The sequence below is a fragment of the Coregonus lavaretus genome (genome assembly GCF_964263955.1).
Source record: "Coregonus lavaretus genome assembly, chromosome: 29".
NCBI lineage: Eukaryota > Metazoa > Chordata > Actinopteri > Salmoniformes > Salmonidae > Coregonus > Coregonus lavaretus.
Genome location: NC_140016.1, coordinates 40373838 through 40395438, shown reverse-complemented (window position 1 = coordinate 40395438; position 21601 = coordinate 40373838). Strand labels below are relative to the sequence as shown.

General features: G+C 40.1%; 1 protein-coding gene across 5 annotated transcripts in view; it reads left to right on the top strand.

Moving 5' to 3' along the window:
• LOC311105137 (protocadherin-1-like) overlaps positions 1-21601 on the top strand; it is a 450002-nt gene that overhangs the window by 266867 nt on the left and 161534 nt on the right. For 4 of the 5 annotated variants that reach the window (XM_084147163.1, XM_084147166.1, XM_084147165.1 and 1 more), the window contains exon 5: positions 7632-7851. In XM_084147163.1, the coding sequence (XP_084003289.1) occupies positions 7632-7851 (220 nt within the window). Of the gene's footprint in view, positions 1-7631; positions 7862-21601 lie in introns of all 5 variants that reach the window. The other variant, XM_084147164.1, reaches the window with a different exon arrangement.

Sequence of the window (21601 nt, the reverse complement as noted above, 5' to 3'; positions counted from 1 at the left end):
AATTGTAAAATGTCAACACAATTGGAGACACCACGTCATTTTTGGAGACATGTTATTGACAGTAAACTATTGTAGATGCGACTGCTAACTAAATAAAACATTTTAGCTGGCTAGCTAATCATCTTAGCTAAATGTGGGGCAAACAATTCAGTTATTTACCGTTAATTTGAGGGATTGGGGTGAAAGAAATCGAGTTACATAGTGATACTTTACGATATACTGTATTGACAATATCGCAATATTTTAGCGCTAGTTGGCTGTACCTGCACCAAAACACCATTATTGTTCCTTCATAGCTTGTTCTCAATCTTTTCACATTGGGAGCCAATTAGTTTTCAGCACTTTTATTTCCATGACTGATCAAAACTCGTTCTCATGGCTTTCTGATCCCTCTGCAACAGACATATGGTGCGCAATAAAATCACAGTATCGAATCGCAATATGTATAGAATCATGAGACTCGCAATCAGTGGCGGCTCCTGAAAAAATTCTCAGGAGGGGCAATTTTTCTGATGATTTAGGTGACCTACACACATTTAAAAAAAGATATGTCCAGCAACAACATGAAGACAGGGGCAGCATATAAGTCAATACCAGAAGCATTTATTGACTGATCTCAAAAGTGTTGGCTTACCAGGGTTGGTGGAGCCCTCAGTTTCATCTTTGCCTCGCAAAGCTAACTCAAACACTCCGCAAAACTTCACACACTGGATTAGCCGGCTGAGGATGTGGCGGTTCTTGCTAATGTCGTAGTAAATATATTTGTTATAGTGAATATGGAATATGATATGTTGAGTAAAATGTTGTGCTAAGATCTATTTAGGTCAGGAGCTGGTTATAAGTTCTGTTCCTATCCAATAACAATGGACAAAAGGGTCCTATCTTGTCAGCCTTGTCAGCAGGTGGCCAAGGACAACACCCACGCCATAGGCCTCTCAGTTCTTCCAACTCACGAGTTCTTGCTCTGAGGACACACACACACACAAACACACACACACACACACACACACACACACACACATCATCACTGTTAAACACACACACACACACACATCATCACTGTTAAACACACACACACACACACACAAAAATCCCCTCTCTTAGGCTGAACATTTGAAGACAGAGAACCCGACTCAGAGCCAATGCAACAGTGACAGTAGCCTGGAGGTGACCTCGCCCAACTCATCAGGACCAATCAGAAGATCAGAACTACTAGATTGAACCTACTTCATTTATTGCATAAAATGTCTGCACACAATGTTTCGGGGCTCTCTTCAGATAATAATAATAATAATATGCCATTTAGCAGACGCTTTTATCCAAAGCGACTTACAGTCATGCGTGCATACATTTTTGTGTATGGGTGGTCCCGGGGATCGAACCCACTACCTTGGCGTTACAAGCACCATGCTCTACCAGCTGAGCTACAGAAAGTGGATACTCATGGATGCGCATTGCAATTGTAAAATGTCAACACAATTGGAGACACCACGTCATTTTTGGAGACATGTTATTGACAGTAAACTATTGTAGATGCGACTGCTAACTAAATAAAACATTTTAGCTGGCTAGCTAATCATCTTAGCTAAATGTGGGGCAAACAATTCAGTTATTTACCGTTAATTTGAGGGATTGGGGTGAAAGAAATCGAGTTACATAGTGATACTTTACGATATACTGTATTGACAATATCGCAATATTTTAGCGCTAGTTGGCTGTACCTGCACCAAAACACCATTATTGTTCCTTCATAGCTTGTTCTCAATCTTTTCACATTGGGAGCCAATTAGTTTTCAGCACTTTTATTTCCATGACTGATCAAAACTCGTTCTCATGGCTTTCTGATCCCTCTGCAACAGACATATGGTGCGCAATAAAATCACAGTATCGAATCGCAATATGTATAGAATCATGAGACTCGCAATGCTGATGCATATATCTTATCGTGAGGTTCCTGGCAATTCCCAGCCCAAGTTCATTTGCCACAACAAATCTCTTCGCTAGCAAACGCGATGTCTTCTCCAAAACGACAATGTTTCTCCAGCAATGTTTACTTTTTTGACGTTCTATGGCATCTCCACTTTCCAAGCATATATGACCACATGTAATATTTTGGTAAGTGATGCAAATAGTGAACTATGTAGGGCCAGGATGTAAAATATATGTAGCTGCAGCAATTTCTCTTATCTGATATGGTAAGTAATGGGGCTTAATTTATAGCTCCCTAAGAGTTTGACGAACGGGTCCGTGAACGCGATTCCAGATATATTTACCTCTGAATAAACTGCCTTTATTACACCATATCCACATCCAGTAAACTTGTGATTATCAACACTAACCTCATCGTTGTGGCGGCGGACAGCTAGCCTGTATCCCTCGTCATCCAGTTGAGTGAGTGGCAATGTCTTTTTTCGTTCGTACCAATTTTTGGAAAATCCTCGGGTGTAGGACTTTCCGCCTTTAGTAGAAACCTGTTGAATTATTAAATTTGGTCTGGGAGGTCCTAATTGTTTCGTTGCCAATTTATCTTAATTTGTTCGCCGACAAAAAGGAACTTCTTTCAAAGACACAATCGAGTTGGACTGAAGCCTAGCCATTTTGATAGTAGTAGTGAATTGATTGAGGCTGCTACCTGGTCTTTTCTTAGTTACGTTCATTCGTGGTTACGTTATGTATGACGAAAGCGCGTAAGTGCAAGCCCACAGACACCCATAGAGAATGTATTGAAAGCTTTGAAATTTAAAAAAAATAGATTTTACATGACAGGCTATGAGAGACTTCTGGGCGATTTTCAACCTGACTGAAATCGCCCAAAAAACGGGCGGGGCCATTTGAAGCACGACTTTAGCCTGATTTGACATTTAGTGGCTGGCAGATCAGACGTGAACACTGATAACTGCTGTTGCCGTGATATAATTTTTTATACATTTATAAAAAAAAATTATATTTTTTTTTTTTTTTTTTTTATATAATTGATTAGAAAAAAAATCCCTTCCTTTTCCCGTTTGGCAGTGCGTCGCCCATATCGCCCTATTGAACAAGCCGTCCCTGCTCGCAATGCTGATGCATATATCTTATCGTGAGGTTCCTGGCAATTCCCAGCCCAAGTTCATTTGCCACAACAAATCTCTTCGCTAGCAAACGCGATGTCTTCTCCAAAACGACAATGTTTCTCCAGCAATGTTTACTTTTTTGACGTTCTATGGCATCTCCACTTTCCAAGCATATATGACCACATGTAATATTTTGGTAAGTGATGCAAATAGTGAACTATGTAGGGCCAGGATGTAAAATATATGTAGCTGCAGCAATTTCTCTTATCTGATATGGTAAGTAATGGGGCTTAATTTATAGCTCCCTAAGAGTTTGACGAACGGGTCCGTGAACGCGATTCCAGATATATTTACCTCTGAATAAACTGCCTTTATTACACCATATCCACATCCAGTAAACTTGTGATTATCAACACTAACCTCATCGTTGTGGCGGCGGACAGCTAGCCTGTATCCCTCGTCATCCAGTTGAGTGAGTGGCAATGTCTTTTTTCGTTCGTACCAATTTTTGGAAAATCCTCGGGTGTAGGACTTTCCGCCTTTAGTAGAAACCTGTTGAATTATTAAATTTGGTCTGGGAGGTCCTAATTGTTTCGTTGCCAATTTATCTTAATTTGTTCGCCGACAAAAAGGAACTTCTTTCAAAGACACAATCGAGTTGGACTGAAGCCTAGCCATTTTGATAGTAGTAGTGAATTGATTGAGGCTGCTACCTGGTCTTTTCTTAGTTACGTTCATTCGTGGTTACGTTATGTATGACGAAAGCGCGTAAGTGCAAGCCCACAGACACCCATAGAGAATGTATTGAAAGCTTTGAAATTTAAAAAAAATAGATTTTACATGACAGGCTATGAGAGACTTCTGGGCGATTTTCAACCTGACTGAAATCGCCCAAAAAACGGGCGGGGCCATTTGAAGCACGACTTTAGCCTGATTTGACATTTAGTGGCTGGCAGATCAGACGTGAACACTGATAACTGCTGTTGCCGTGATATAATTTTTTATAAATTTATAAAAAAAAATTATAATTTTTTTTTTTTTTTTTTATATAATTGATTAGAAAAAAAATCCCTTCCTTTTCCCGTTTGGCAGTGCGTCGCCCATATCGCCCTATTGAACAAGCCGTCCCTGCTCGCAATGCTGATGCATATATCTTATCGTGAGGTTCCTGGCAATTCCCAGCCCAAGTTCATTTGCCACAACAAATCTCTTCGCTAGCAAACGCGATGTCTTCTCCAAAACGACAATGTTTCTCCAGCAATGTTTACTTTTTTGACGTTCTATGGCATCTCCACTTTCCAAGCATATATGACCACATGTAATATTTTGGTAAGTGATGCAAATAGTGAACTATGTAGGGCCAGGATGTAAAATATATGTAGCTGCAGCAATTTCTCTTATCTGATATGGTAAGTAATGGGGCTTAATTTATAGCTCCCTAAGAGTTTGACGAACGGGTCCGTGAACGCGATTCCAGATATATTTACCTCTGAATAAACTGCCTTTATTACACCATATCCACATCCAGTAAACTTGTGATTATCAACACTAACCTCATCGTTGTGGCGGCGGACAGCTAGCCTGTATCCCTCGTCATCCAGTTGAGTGAGTGGCAATGTCTTTTTTCGTTCGTACCAATTTTTGGAAAATCCTCGGGTGTAGGACTTTCCGCCTTTAGTAGAAACCTGTTGAATTATTAAATTTGGTCTGGGAGGTCCTAATTGTTTCGTTGCCAATTTATCTTAATTTGTTCGCCGACAAAAAGGAACTTCTTTCAAAGACACAATCGAGTTGGACTGAAGCCTAGCCATTTTGATAGTAGTAGTGAATTGATTGAGGCTGCTACCTGGTCTTTTCTTAGTTACGTTCATTCGTGGTTACGTTATGTATGACGAAAGCGCGTAAGTGCAAGCCCACAGACACCCATAGAGAATGTATTGAAAGCTTTGAAATTTAAAAAAAATAGATTTTACATGACAGGCTATGAGAGACTTCTGGGCGATTTTCAACCTGACTGAAATCGCCCAAAAAACGGGCGGGGCCATTTGAAGCACGACTTTAGCCTGATTTGACATTTAGTGGCTGGCAGATCAGACGTGAACACTGATAACTGCTGTTGCCGTGATATAATTTTTTATAAATTGATAAAAAAAAATTATATATATATTTTTTTTTTTTTTATATAATTGATTAGAAAAAAAATCCCTTCCTTTTCCCGTTTGGCAGTGCGTCGCCCATATCGCCCTATTGAACAAGCCGTCCCTGCTCCTATGGTAGGTACACCTATAACTCATCTCTTGGCAGTGGTACTGTAGACTGCTTTATCACTGACCTCAACCCAGAGTCTCTCAGAGCGTTCACAATCAGCCCACTGACACTCCTATTAGGCCACAGCAAAATCACAGTCTACTTGAACAGCAATACTCAATCATGAGGCATCAAAGCCAAAGGAATTGAATAATATTAAGAAACGCTATAGAAGGAATGAAAGTAATGTCGAAACCTACCAAAAAACAATTTGGCAACACCAAATTCAATCCCTTTTAGACAACTTCCTTGACAAAACGTTCCACTGTAAACTTGGCAGTAGAAAACCTAAACAGTATATTTGACCTCTCAGCTTCCCTATCAAATCTAAAAATCTCTAACAGAAAACCAAAGAAAAGTAACAATAATGACAAATGGTTTCATGAAGAATGCAAAAACCTAAGAAAGAAATTGAGAAACCAATCCAACCAAAAACATAGAGACCCATAAAACCTGAGCCTACGCCTTCACTATGGTGAATAACTAAAACAATACAGAAATACACTACGGAAAAAGAAGGAACAGCTGTTAGAAATCAGCTTAATGTAATTGAAGAATCCATAGACTCTAACCACTAAACAAACAGAGATTTTTGACGTACCAATCCCATGGCATAGTGTTTATGAACTGACACACAAAACGACACCAGATTCATAAATTTAAATTTAAATTATTATATAAAATTCTTGCTACCAATAGAATGTTATTATATGGGGGATACAATCTTCCCAGCTCTGCAGATTTTGCTGTGAAGCGACAGAATCATTAGATCATTTTACTTTGGTTCTGTCCATTTGTAGCTTGTTTTTGGACACAGGTCCAGGAATGGCTAAAAAATTGCAATATTTACCTGGAGCTAACCTTGCAGATAGCATTACTGGGTGATCTTAAAAGTCACAGTCAATCGATCAATAATATAATAATACTTTTAGCAAAAATGTTTATTTTTAATTCCCAATCAATGAGAAGCAATGAGAATAGAAAGGTTCAGAACTTTTGTAAAACATCACAGTACGGTTGAAATATATATGGCAAATAGAAATCCTATATGGGTGGTGTTAAGAGATAGATGGGAGGTATTGAATGGAGTTGAAGGATGGGACTAATAACAAATAACAACAAATAATAACAAGATAACTAATAATGTAAGCATACTGTGTCCATAACAAGTATATAGGTTGTATGTTGGGAGCTTTTGGGAAAGAGCACAGTTAGAAATATATGGCATATAGAAGCAAACCGGATGGACATCATGAAAATGATCGGAGAGGTTGAAAGTAGAAGAAGTTCAGTAGCAAAAACAAATAAAATAGAATTATTGTAAAATTGACTGTGTCCATAAGGTGTAGATAGTAAGTATAGGCTGGAAGTAGAGGCCTGGGCATTGTTGTTCACTAATTTACCCCAAGTAGGGAAAGGATGGCAGGGTTGAAAAGTAATAAAGGGGAGTAGATATATAAAAAACATGGGGGATTGGAAGTGATGCAGACAATTACATTGATAGAAGTTACAATCTATCTGCAATATTAAGCTGATCTACCCCCAGAAGAAAAAAAACAGAAAAAAAAAAACAACAACAACACGAAGAGCTATCTATCCAAAATGGAGATGTATGGGTAAACCAATTCTCCAATCTTTTTGGCCCTATAACAAAGAACCAACAGCAAAAAAATATACATGATCAAATGCAAATCTTAGAATCAACTATTAAAGACTACCAGAACCCACTGAATTATCCAATTACATTGAATGAACTACAGGACAAAATACAAACCCTCCAACCCAAAAAGGCCTGTGGTGTTGATGGTATCCTCAATGAAATGATAAAATATACAGACCACTAATTCCAATTGGCTATACTTAAACTCTTTAACATCATCCTTAGCTCTGGCATCTTCCCCAATATTTGGAACCAAGGACTAATCACCCCAATCAACAAAAGTGGAGACAAATTTGACATCAATAACTACCGTGGGATATGCGTCAACAGCAACTTTTGTCCATTTGTCATCAAAAACACACAACTCAGACAGCTGCTTTCCCCCTCATATCCCCCTCTCACACACACACACACACACACACACACACACACACACACACACACACACACACACACACACACACACACACACACACACACACACACACACACACACACACACACACACACACGTTAGAGAGGGACCACGCATCCACAGTTCACTGCTCATGAAACTAACGGAGTGCAACCGACCTACCATATCCCTTCTTTTTGCTCTCCTCCTATCACAGCTTCCCCACCGCCGAGTGACCTTCTCCACAGCCAATCAGGCTCAAGACCTGCAGGACCCCTCCCAGCACAGCTACTACGACAGCGGATTGGAGGAGTCTGAGACCCTCAGCTCCAAATCGTCAACGGGGCCCCGTATCGGGCCGCTGGCCCTGCCTAAGGACCACTACGAGAGGACTACCCCGGACGGCAGTATCGGAGAGATGGAGCACCCGGAGAGCGGTAAGACCAGGTGGCGTTTCCCCCCCTCTTCCTCTTTCCCCCCCTCCTCCTCATCAATTCATCCTCTCTGAAGTGGACCCTCTACCCTAGAGTCCATCTACTGTGCACATATGGACCTGAGGATTGAACACACACAAACATATAAAAGCAATGAGAGTATGTCTAGACATGACATTAGTAGATGGACGATAAGTAGAGGCCTCCAGCACAAAGACCTCTGACAAGGCATTTGTGGATAATACTCCAATCAACAGTAAATGACTGACATGATGATTATTAAAATGAGCATGCCTTGCAGCTATATATATATATAGCTATAGATGAGAGAGAGAGAAAGAGAGAGAGAGAGAGAGAGAGAGAGAGAGAGAGAGAGAGAGAGAGAGAGAGAGAGAGAGAGAGAGAGAGAGAGAGAGAGAGAGAGAGAGAGAGAGATGGTACAGGCTGCAGAAAGTGTGTGTGTATCAGATGCATGTTGGAATTTATTGTCATGAATCTTACCCTGGAGGCAGCTCTGCAGAGTTCTCACTAGCTGGCACAATGACAAAGACATAAATTCTGATTTTAAACCTAACCCTAACCTTAACCACACTGTCTAACCCTAACCTTAAAAGCGTATTTTTTTTTTCATGAATTTTTACGATATAGCCAATTTTGACTTTGCAGCTGGACATCGCTCAGTTCTGCCTCCAGGGCAAGATTCATGACAATAAACCTCAACCTGCATATCAGACACACACAGCCACTGTAACAGAGAGAGAGAGAATCCCCGGCCCAAATGTCAAGGCTGTCCCTAGTCATCAGAGAGGATTGTGGGCTACAGGGAGGGGAAACAGGGAGACTCTCTTTATTTCACGCTCTCTCTTTCCTCCTCTCTCTCTTTCTGTCTCTGTACCCGCACAGGTCGCACATATGCCATCTGTAAACACAATTACTCACAGCTGCACTCAGACGGCCATAGGCTAGAGCGAAAAGGGTGAAGGAGAAAAATAACTAGGGATAAAATAAAAGGAGGCTCTTCACTGTTACATTTCCTGGTATTTACAGAAAAATAAGTCCTGCATGCTTTGCTAGCAATAGACAACAAGAAATCCATAGGGCCTGAACAATTGGATCCCGGTCTGCTTAAGTGTGCAGCGCCCATCATTGTTGGCTCAATAACCCAGATTTTTTCTTTAACATTGTTATCAGGAGATATTTAAAAAGTATGGAAATCAGATCTTGTGCTGCCACTCCATAAGGATGTGGATAGTAGTGATCTCAATCATTTTCGCCCCATTTCAAGGCTTCCTTGTCTAGCTAAGATTCTTGAATCCTTGGTAAATGTACAACTTTGCATTTTTTTTCTGATAAATGTATTTTGAATATAAACCAATCAGGGTTTAGGCCTGGGCATAGCACTATTACAGCAACCACTTTAGTTGTTAATGATCTTGACATGCTTTAGATACTAAAATGAAATGTTCTGCTTTGTTTGTGGACCTGTCAAAAGTTTTTGATACTGTTGATCATGCTATTTTATTGAATAAGTTGTCCTCGCTAGGTCTGACCTCTGACGCCTGCTCATGGTTTCATTATTATTTTAGTGACATAACTCAGGCCATCATAGCTGATGGGGTTAAGTCCGAATTTCTTGAAATACACAAAGGTGTTCCGCAGGGGTCGATACTAGGACCTGCTCTTTTCACTATTTAAGCATCCAGGACTGTAAATAGCCTAAAACAAAAGCTTTCACTATAATATATCTGATAATTCAGCAAGTTTCACTTATCAGCATCCAGCCCAATATCATTGTGAATAGGCTTAGAAGTTATTTCAAAAAGATAGACAGAGGAAAATAATGGGGATTAAATGCCTCAATGATGGGCCTCCCGAGTGGCGCAGCGGTCTAAGGCACTGCATCGCAGTGCTTGAGGTGTCACTACAGACCCGGGTTCGATCCCAGGCTGTGTCAAAACCGGCCATTACCGTAGGGCAGGGTTCTTCAATTCCGGTCCTGGAGGGCTGATTTCATTATTACTGAAACAGGATACAAGTGGAAAATATAAAGATCCAGTCCATTTAAAAAATTGGAGGCCCCTTGCACTTCAGTGTTGTGATGCAAAAATTATAGAAAAACGTATAGCTCATAGAATAAAAAAGGTATTGTCGGACATTATTCATTCTAATCAGGCAGGTTTTTCACATACATTGGAGATAATATAAGGCAAGTACTGGAAACAATAGAACACTATGAAAAATCTGGGAAACCAGGCCTGCTATTCATAGCAGACTTCGAAAATGCAATGGAGAAAGTACGACTGGGGTTTTTTATTATAAATGCCTGGAGCATTTCAATTTTGGAGAATATCTTTTAAAATGGGTTAAATCATGTATAGTAACCCTAGGTGTAAAATAGTAAATAATGGCTATTTCTCAGAAAGTTTTAAACTGTCAAGAGGAGTGAAACAAGGTTGTCCACTATCGGCATGTCTTTTTATTATGGCCATCAAGATATTAGCTATTAAAATCAGATCCAACAATAATATCTAGGGATTAGAAATCCAGGGCTTAAAAACAAAGGTGTAATTGTACGCTGATGATTCATGTTTTCTTTTAAATCCACAACTTGAATCCCTCCACAGCCTCATAGAGGATCTAGATACATTTTCTAACATCTCTAGATTACAACCACATTATGATAAATGTACTCTATTATGTATTGGATCACAAAAAATTACAATTTTTACATTACCGTGTAGTTTACCAATAAAATGGTCTGATGGTGATGTGGATATACTCGGAATACATATCCCAAATGAAATAAATGATCTCACTCCAATACATTTTAATAAAAAGTTAGCAAAAATAGATAAGATCTTGCTACCATGGAAAGGTAAATACCTGTCAATTTGTGGAGAAATCTCCCTGATTAAATCTTTAGTATTATCCCAGTTTACCTATTTGCTTATGGTCTTGCCTACACCTAGCGAACAGTTTTATAAATTATATGAGAAGAAAAAATCCATTTTATTTGGAACGGCAAGCCATTCAAAATTAAACAGGCATATTTATATAATGAATATGAATTCGGAGGACAGAAATTATTAAATATTAAAGCATTAGACCTATCACTAAAAGCTTCAGTCATACAAAAGTTATACTTAAATCCGAACTGGTTCTCTAGTAAATTAGTAAGATTGTCTCACCCAATGTTCAAGGATGGCCTTTTTCCCTTTATTCAGAATACAACCTCTCCCAAATATCACTATTTCTAAAACAAGCCATAGAAAGTTGGTTGCAATTTCAATTTCAATTTAATCCTCCAGAAACGACAGAACAAATAATGCAACAAATATTGTGGTTAAACTCAAATATACAAATTTATAAAAAAAAACTTTTTTTTTGACAAAATGTTTTAAAAAGGTATAATCTTCGTAAATGATATCATCGGTAGGACTGGTGGAGTTATGTCTCCACATGCAGCTAACAAAAATATATGGAAATGTCTGCTCTACCCAAAATTACAACCAAATAATTGCAGCATTACCGCTAAAATCGAAGAGGAAAGTGGAAGGGGGAAAAAGTAAGGAACTTGTCTGTCTGCCTTGTATTAAAGAACATAATTGGTTAAAGAAAACTGTGATAAATAAATAAGTATACCAGTTTCATTTAAGGACCAAAGGATTGACAGCCATCATATATAGATTGCAAAATAGTTGGGAAGAGATTTTTGACGTACCGATCCCATGGCATAGTGTTTATGAACTGATAGGCAAAACGACGCCGGAATCAAAACTTTGAATTTCTCAATTAAAATTATTATATAAAATTCTTGCTACCAATAGAATGTTATTGATATGGGGGATACAATCTTACCAGCTCTGCAGATTTTGCTGCGAAGACACAGAATCATTAGATCATTTGTTTTGGTGCTGTCCATTTGTAACTTGTTTTTGGACACAGGTTCAGGAATGGCTAAAGGATTGCAACATTTACCTGGAGCTAACCCTGTAGAGAGCATTACTGGGTGATCTGAAAAGTCATAGTCAATCGATCAATAATATAATAATACTTTTAGCAAAAATTTATATTTTCAATTTACAATCTGTAGAAATAATGAAAATATAAAACATCACAGTTCAGTTGAAAAATATACAGTGGGGAGAACAAGTATTTGATACACTGCCGATTTAGCAGGTTTTCCTACTTACAAAGCATGTGTCAGTGGGTGCTGTAGGTGGGTGTGGTGCAGGAATCAGATGCAGGACGCAGAAAAATAAGTCCAATAGACTTTAGTGAAAAGCACACTCAAAATAACGAGTCAAACGCCCGGAGGCGAGAAAGTCCGCACACAGGCGAAAACCAAAAGGCGCACAAAACAGTGCGTAAATAACCTCCTAACACAGAGGAGGAAAATACGAAATGCACTAGGCAACAGTAGCGCACAAACACGACAGCGAAACAATCACACACAAACACAGACACACACAACGAGAACTAAATAGAACACTAACGAGGACTAACTAGACACAGGTGTACAACATCAAGACCAAACCAAACGAACATGAAACATAGATCGGTGGCAGCTAGTACTCCGGAGACGACGACCGCCGAAGCCTGCCCGAACCAGGAGGAAGAGCAGCCTCGGCCGAAACCGTGACAGCATGTAGAGGTCTAATTTTTATCATAGGTACACTTCAACTCTGAGAGACAGAATTTAAAACAAAAATCCAGAAAATCACATTGTATGATTTTTAAGTAATTAATTTGCATTTTATTGCTTGACATAAGTATTTGATCACCTACCAACCAGTAAAAATTCCGGCCTTCACAGACCTGTTAGTTTTTCTTTAAGAAGCCCTCCTGTTCTCCACTCATTACCTGTATTAACTGCACCTGTTTGAACTCGTTACATGTATAAAAGACACCTGTCCACATACTCAATCAAACAGACTCCAACCTCTCCACAATGGCCAAGACCAGAGAGCTGTGTAAGGACATCAGGGATAAAATTGTAGACCTGCACAATGCTGGGATGGGCTACAGGACAATAGGCAAGCAGCTTGGTGAGAAGGCAACAACTGTTGGCGCAATTATTAGAAAATGGAAGAAGTTCAAGATGACGTTCAATCACACTCGGTCTGGGGCTCCATGCAAGATCTCACCTCGTGGGGCATCAATGATCATGAGGAAGGTGAGGGATCAGCCCAGAACTACACGGCAGGACCTGGTCAATGACCTGAAGAGAGCTGGGACCACAGTCTCAAAGAAAACCATCAGTAACACACTACGCCGTCATGGATTAAAATCCTGCAGCGCATGCAAGACACCCTACTCAAGCCAGCGCATGTCCAGGCCCGTCTGAAGTTTGCCAATGACCATCTGGATGATCCAGAGGAGGAATGGGAGAAGGTCATGTGGTCTGATGAGAAAAAAATTGAGCTTTTTGGTCTAAACTCCACTCGCTGTGTTTGGAGGAAGAAGAAGGATGAGTACAACCCCAAGAACACTATCCCAACCGTGAAGCATGGAGGTGGAAACATCATTCTTTGGGGATGCTTTTCTGCAAAGGGGACAGGACGACTGCACCTTATTGAGGGGAGGATGGATGGGGCCATGATTTGCGAGATCTTGGCCAACAACCTCCTTCCCTCAGTAAGAGCATTGAAGATGGGTCGTGGCTGGGTCTTCCAGCATGACAACGACCCGAAACACACAGCCCGGGCAACTAAGGAGTGGCTCCGTAAGAAGCATCTCAAGGTCCTGGAGTGGTCTAGCCAGTCTCCAGACCTGAACCCAATAGAAAATCTTTGGAGGGAGCTGAAAGTCCGTATTGCCCAGTGACAGCCCCGAAACCTGAAGGATCTTGAGAAGGTCTGTATGGAGGAGTGTGCCAAAATCCCTGCTGCAGTGTGTGCAAACCTGGTCAAGACCTACAGGAAACATATGATCTCTGTAATTGCAAATAAAGGTTTCTGTACCAAATATTAAGTTCTGCTTTTCTGATGTATCAAATACTTATGTCATGCAAAAAAATGCAAATTAATTACTTAAAAATCATACAATGTGATTTTCTGGATTTTTGTTTTAGATTCCGTCTCTCACAGTTGAAGTGTACCTATGATAAAAAAAGTACAGACCTCTACATGCTTTGTAAGTAGGAAAACCTGCAAAATCGGCAGTGTATCAAATACTTGTTCTCCCCACTGTATGTCAAATAGAAATCCAATATGGATGGTGTTAAGAGGTAGTTGAAGGATGGGACTATAAGAACTAATAACAACTAATAACAGCAAGATAACTAATAATGTAAGGGTACTGTGTCCATAATAAATATATAGGTTATATGTTGAGAGCTTTTGTGAAAGAGCACAGTTAGAAAGATATGGCATATAGAAGCAAACCGGATGGACATTACATTTAAATTTACATTTTAGTCATTTAATAGACGCTCTTATCCAGAGCGACTTACAGTTAGTGAGTGCATACATTTTCACACGGCTGGCATTCAAATCAAAACAATTACCAGCTAGCCAGCTGACATTAGCTAGCTTGCCAAGCAAACAAATTACTTGCCAGCATCAGTCTAGAAACTCTGTGGTGGATTCTAATGACATTAATTAGCTATATTAATTGTTAAAACAAAAAGTTTGCAGGGAAAAATGCCATAAATGTATTAATTATACAATTATTTGCAACATGTACAGTAGCCCTCTGCCTAGGTGACCACACTGCGCCATGGAAACCACGGAATGTGAAGCTAACTGAAGCTGGCTAGCTTTAGAAAACCCTGAGTAGGTCTAGCTTGGGCATCATGAAAATGATCATAGAGGTTGAGGGTAGAGGAAGTTCAGGAGTAAAAACAAACAAAATAGAATTACTGTAAAATTGACTGTGTCCATAAAATGTATATAGTATGTATAAGCTGGAAGTAGAGGCCTAAGCATTGTTGTTCACTAGTTTACTCCAATTACGGAAGGGGTGGTGAGGTTGGAAAGTAATAAAGGGAAATATATTTTTAAAAAAGGATATGTATGTGTTATTTTTTATTTTGTAGGGGGTAGATCAGCTTTAATATTGCAGATAGATTGTAACTTCAATCAATGTAATAGTCTGGATCACTTCCAATCCCCCATATGTTTTGTTCTCTCGCAAACACACACACATACAGTGGGGAGAACAAGTATTTGATACACTGCCGATTTTGCAGGTTTTCCTACTTACATAACATGTAGAGGTCTGTAATTTTTATCATAGGTACACTTCAACTGTGAGAGATGGAATCTAAAACAAAAATCCAGAAAATCACATTGTATGATTTTTAAGTAATTCATTTGCATTTTATTGCATGACATAAGTATTTGATACATCACAAAAGCAGAATTTAATATTTGGTACAGAAACCTTTATTTTCAATTACAGAGATCATACGTTTCCTGTAGGTCTTGACCAGGTTTGCACACACTGCAGCAGGGATTTTGGCCCACTCCTCCATACAGACCTTCTCCAGATCCTTCAGGTTTCAGGGCTGTCGCTGGGCAATATGGACTTTCAGCTCCCTCCAAAGATTTTCAATTGGGTTCAGGTCTGGAGACTGGCTAGGCCACTCCAGGACCTTGAGATGCTTCTTACGGAGCCACTCCTTAGTTGCCCTGGCTGTGTGTTTTGGGTCGTTGTCATGCTGGAAGACCCAGCCACGACCCATCTTCAATGCTCTTACTGAGGGAAGGAGGTTGTTGGCCAAGATCTCGCGATACATGGTCCCATCCATCCTCCCCTCAATACGGTTAAGTTGTCCTGTCCCCTTTGCAGAAAAGCATCCCCAAAGAATGATGTTTCCACCTCCATGCTTCATGGTTGGGATGGTGTTCCTAGGGTTGTACTCATCCTTCTTCTTCCTCCAAACACAGCGAGTGGAGTTTAGACCAAAAAGCTCTAATTTTTGTCTCATCAGACCACATGACCTTCTCCCATTCCTCCTCTGGATCATCCAGATGGTCATTGGCAAACTTCAGACGGGCCTGGACATGCGCTGGCTTGAGTAGGGGGTCTTGCATGCGCTGCAGGATTTTAATCCATGACGGCGTAGTGTGTTACTGATGGTTTTCTTTGAGACTGTGGTCCCAGCTCTCTTCAGGTCATTGACCAGGTCCTGCCGTGTAGTTCTGGGCTGATCCCTCACCTTCCTCATGATCATTGATGCCCCACGAGGTGAGATCTTGCATGGAGCCCCAGACCGAGTGTGATTGACCGTCATCTTGAACTTCTTCCATTTTCTAATAATTGCGCCAACAGTTGTTGCCTTCTCACCAAGCTGCTTGCCTATTGTCCTGTAGCCCATCCCAGCATTGTGCAGGTCTACAATTTTATCCCTGATGTCTTTACACAGCTCTCTGGTCTTGGCCATTGTGGAGAGGTTGGAGTCTGTTTGATTGAGTGTGTGGACAGGTGTCTTTTATACAGGTAACGAGTTCAAACAGGTGCAGTTAATACAGGTAATGAGTGGAGAACAGGAGGGCTTCTTAAAGAAAAACTAACAGGTCTGTGAAGGCCGGAATTTTTACTGGTTGGTAGGTGATCAAATACTTATGTCAAGCAATAAAATGCAAATTAATTACTTAATAATCATACAATGTGATTTTCTGGATTTTTGTTTTAGATTCTGTCTCTCACAGTTGAAGTGTACCTATGATAAAAATGACAGACCTCTACATGCTTTTTAAGTAGGAAAACCTGCAAAATCGGCAGTGTATCAAATACTTGTTCTCCCCACTGTATGTGTGTGTGTTTGCGAGAGAACAAAACATATGGGGGATTGGAAGTGATCCAGACTATTACATTGATTGAAGTTACAATCTATCTGCAATATTAAAGCTGATCTATCCCCTACAAAATAAAAAATAACACATGGTTTCCAGGTGTTTAATGCCATTCGATTTGCTCCATTCCGGCCATTATTATGTGCTGTTCTCCCCTTAGCAGCCTCCACTGGCTAAAATACAATCAAGGTCACTAAAATAAAGATACGTAAAAACCTGTTTACTGAAGTTTTTAAGTTCCTCTTTGTGATGACATGAGGCTAAGATGTTTGTATTCTCACATCTCTAACACAAACAACTGGGCAATGGTCACTAATGTCTTGGGCGATGACACCAGCTGGGTTAGGTTTAGATCATTAGAGATCTTTTTAAGATTGTCTGAAGCCTGCATTTCCCAATCATCATTTAGGTCACCCAGTATAATAACTTCTGATTTAGTAAAAGAAGACAACAAACTAGTTAACTCCTCGAGTGCACAAATGTTAGCCGAGGAGGACGGTAGACCCCTGTAACAGTTACGTATACGTTTCCACAGACAAAGGCTTAAAGAGACAGATACATTATTTTTAATAAGAATGGCCACTCCACCTGTCTGTCAGCTCTCAACACATTATAACCCTCAATATTAATATCAGAGTCTAAAATGTCCCCAGAGATCCAAGTTTCAGTCAATACCAGAATGTCTATCTGCATAGCCCAGATCTTGATGTAATCCAGTTTAAGAAGTAAGCTTGTAATGTTCAGATGCATCAACCCAAGTTAAATTCACATGGAGTCTCCAACTCAAACAACCTTCGTTCAATAGGTGGTTGCATGCCCTGTCTGATGGTTGATATTGATATAGTTGGTATGGCTTGCATAGATTGCATAGAACTGCACCATTTGGTGTATCCCTATTAGTAATAGAGGAAGGAGTAGAAATCGGAATTACTAGCACCATAGGGCCTGAGGTCGCAGCCAATGTCAATATGAGGAACTATCAGAATAACTAATGATGGAATGTTATAAACTGACTTACATGGGCTTTGGTTGCTATCGTACAACAGCCCAAGGCCTCTACTTGATTTGAAAACTGAGGGGGTATTCAAGTTTATGGAATTTACATTTGAACTAAAAGCACTGGGTGAGCAGACCACAGCACTGGGTGAGCATAACCCCTCTCACTTTTGAGCTAACAATAGCAGATCTAAGAGTGGAGTTCAAACGAATGGGTACAAGGTTACAACTGACAACACCCCTGGCAGTATAGACAGCAGTACGACGATAACGCTTAGAGAGGATGGGAGGTATTACCTGAGCGGGGCTAAGTCTCTATGCCTTGAAATTTGAAGAGATGGTCCAAGCTCCTTGATGGTTTGGGTGGTGTCCATCATCTCTGTAGAGCATCTTTTTTCTTTCCAAAAGGTGTCAAAATTGTCAATAACAGTTATGCCAACAGAGTGGCAGTAGTCTTTAAGCCAGATATTAAGTGCTAAGAGCCTGCTGAACCTTTAGCAGCCATGACCCAGCGATGGCACAGGACCAGAGATAATCAGCTGTCATTTATCTTTGTGTAGAATAAAATGAATCAACCTAATAAATATATACGCAAAAACACAGATATTACAGTAAAACAAACAATTAGAAAATCTCCCTGCAATAGAGCATGCTGGGTGTAGAGATTGTGCACCAGTTGTTGTTAAAAAAAGAGACACACACCTCACCCCTTAACATTACCTGAAGCTGCAGTTCGGTCTTGACGATGCATAGAAAACCAGTTAGATGTACACTACCAGTCAAAAGTTTGGACACACCTACTCATTCAAGGGTTTTTCTTTATCTTTACTAATTTCTACATTGGCGAACATACAAACACTAGAGAAACAACTGGACGAGCGCTGTTCGAGACTATCTTACCAACGGGACCTGAATAACTATAAAATCCTATGTTTCTCTAAGTCGTGGCTGAAAAAGAACATGGATAATATACAGTACCAGTCAAAAGTTTGGACACACCTTCCAGGGTTTTTCTTTATTTTTACTATTTTCTACATTGTATAATAGTAGTGAAGACATCAAAACTTTGAAATAACACATATGTAATCATGTAGTAACGAAAAAAGTGTTAAACAAATCCAAATATATTTTATATTTGAGATTCTTCAAATAGCCACCCTTTGCCTTGATGACAGCTTTGCACACTCTTGGCATTCTCTCAACCAGCTTAATGAGGTAGTCACCTGGAATGTATTTCAATTAACAGGTGTGCCTTCTTAAAGTTATTTAATGCGTTTGAGCCAATCAGTTGTTTTGTGACAAGGTAGGAGGGTATACAGAAGATAGACATATTTGGTAAAATACCAAGTCCATCTTATGGCAAGAACAGCTCAAATAAGCAAAGAGAAACGACAGTCCATCATTACTTTAAGACATGAAGGTCAGTCAATACGGAACATTTCAAGATCTTTGAAAGTTTCTTGAAGTGCAGTCACAAAAACCATCACGCGCTATGATGAAACTGGCTCTCATGAGGACCCCAACAGAAATGGAAGACCCAGAGTTACCTCTGCTGTAGAGGATAAGTTCATTAGAGTTACCAGCCGAAGAAATTGCTGCCCAAATAAATGCTTCACAGAGTTCAAGTCACAGACACATCTCAACGTCAACATTTCAGAGGGGACTGTGTGAATGAGGCCTTCATGGTCAAATTGCTGCAAAGAAACCACTAGTAAAGGACACCAGTAAGAAGAAGAGACCTGCTTGGGCCAAGAAACACGAGCAATGGACATTAGACCGGTGGAAATTTGTCCTTTGGTCTGGAGTCCAAATTTGAGATTTTTTGTTCCAACCGCCATGTGTTTGTGAGACGCGGTGTGGGTTAATGGATGATCTCCGCATGTGTATTTCCCACCGTAAAGCATGGAGGAGGAGGTGTTATGGTGTAGGGGTGCTTTGCTGGTGACACTGTCAGTGATTTATTTAGAATTCAAGGCACACTTAACCAGCATGTATACCACAGCATTCTATATCGATACGCCATCAGATCTGGTTTGGATTTAGTGGGACTATCATTTGTTTTTCAACAGGACAATGACCCAACACACCTCCAGGCTGTGTAAGGGCTATTTTACCAAGAAGGAGAGTGATGGAGTGCTGCATCAGATTACCTGGCCTCCACAATCCCCCGACCTCAACCCAATTGAGATGGTTTGGGATGAGTGGACCACAGAGTGAAGGAAAAGCAGCCAACAAGTGCTCAGCATATGTGGGAACTCCTTCAAGACCATTGGAAAAGCATTCCAGGTGAAGCTGGTTGAGGGAATACCAAGAGTGTGCAAAGCTGTCATCAAGGCAAAGGGTGGCTATTTGAAGAATCTCAAATCTCAAATATATTTTCATTTGTTTAACACATTTTTGGTTACTACATGATTCCATATGTGTTATTTCACTATTATTCTACAATGTAAAAATAGTAAAAATATAGAAAAACCCTTGAATGAGTAGGTGTGTCCATACTTTTGATTGGTAGTGTATATATGCACTACAGTTCGAAAGTTTGGGTCACTTCAAAATGTCCATGTTTTCGAAAGAAGAGCATTACAATTACATCAAATTGATCAGAAATACAGTGTAGACATTGTTAATGTTGTAAAGTGCTATTGTAGCTGGAAACAGCTGATTTTTAATGCAATATCTACATAGGCGTACAGAGGCCCATTATCACAACCATCAGTCCTGTGTTCTAATGGCACGTTATGTTTGGTAATCCAAGTTTATCATTTTAAAAGGCTAATTGATCATTAGAAAACCCTTTTGCAATTATGTTAGCACAGCTGAAAACTGTTGTGCTGTTTAAAGAAGCAATAAAACTGGCCTTCTTGAGACTAGTTGAGTATCTGGAGCATCAGCAATTGTGGGTTCAATTAAAGGCTCAAAATGTCTCTCTCACGTCGCTGTGGAGGAATTTTGGCCCACTCTTCCATGCAGAACTGCTTTAACTCAGTGACGTGTGGGTTTTCAAGCATGAACTGCTCGTTTCAAGTCCCGCCACAACATCTCAATTGGGATTAGGTCTGGACTTTGACTAGGCCATTCCAAAACTTCCAATTTGTTGCTTTTTAGCAATTTTCATGTAGACTTGATTGTGTGTTTTGGATCATTGTCATGCTGCATGACCCAGCTGCGCTTCAGCTTCAGCTCACAGACGGATGGTCTGACATTCTCCTGTAGAATTCTCTGATACAGAGCAGAATTCATGGTTCCTTCTATTAAGACAAGTCGTCCAGGTCCTGAGGCAGCAAAGCATCCCCAAACCATCACACCACCACCACCATGCTTGACCTTTGGTATGATGTTCTTACTGTGGAATGCAGAGTTTGGTTTTCGCCAGGCATTACTGGAACCGTGTCGTCCAAAAAGTTATACTTTTGAATCATCTGTCCATAGAATGTTATTCCAAGAGTCTTGATGATCATCCAGGTGCTTTTTGGCAAACTTGAGTCAACTTTTTGGATGAGATGGGTCCCATTATGCCTGGCGAAAACCAAACACTGCATTCCACAGTAAGAACATCATACCAAAGGTCAAGCATGGTGGTGGTGGTGTCAAAAGAAATCAGCCAACACCTCAGAAAATTAATTGTAGACCTCCACAAGTCTGGTTCATCCTTGGGAGAAATTTCTAAACACCTGAAGGTACCACGTTCATCTGTACAATCAATAGTACACAAGTATAAATACCATGGGACCACACAGCAATCATACCGCTCAGGAAGGAGACGCGTTCTGTCTCCTAGAGATTAACGTACTTTGGCGCGAAAAGTGCAAATCAATCCAAGAACAACAGCAAAGGACCTTGTGAAGATGCTGGAGGAAACAGGTACAAAAGTATCTACAGTTGAAGTCGGAATTCTAAATACACCTACATTTCAACTCAATTTTTCACAATTCCTGACATTTAATCCTAGTAAAAAT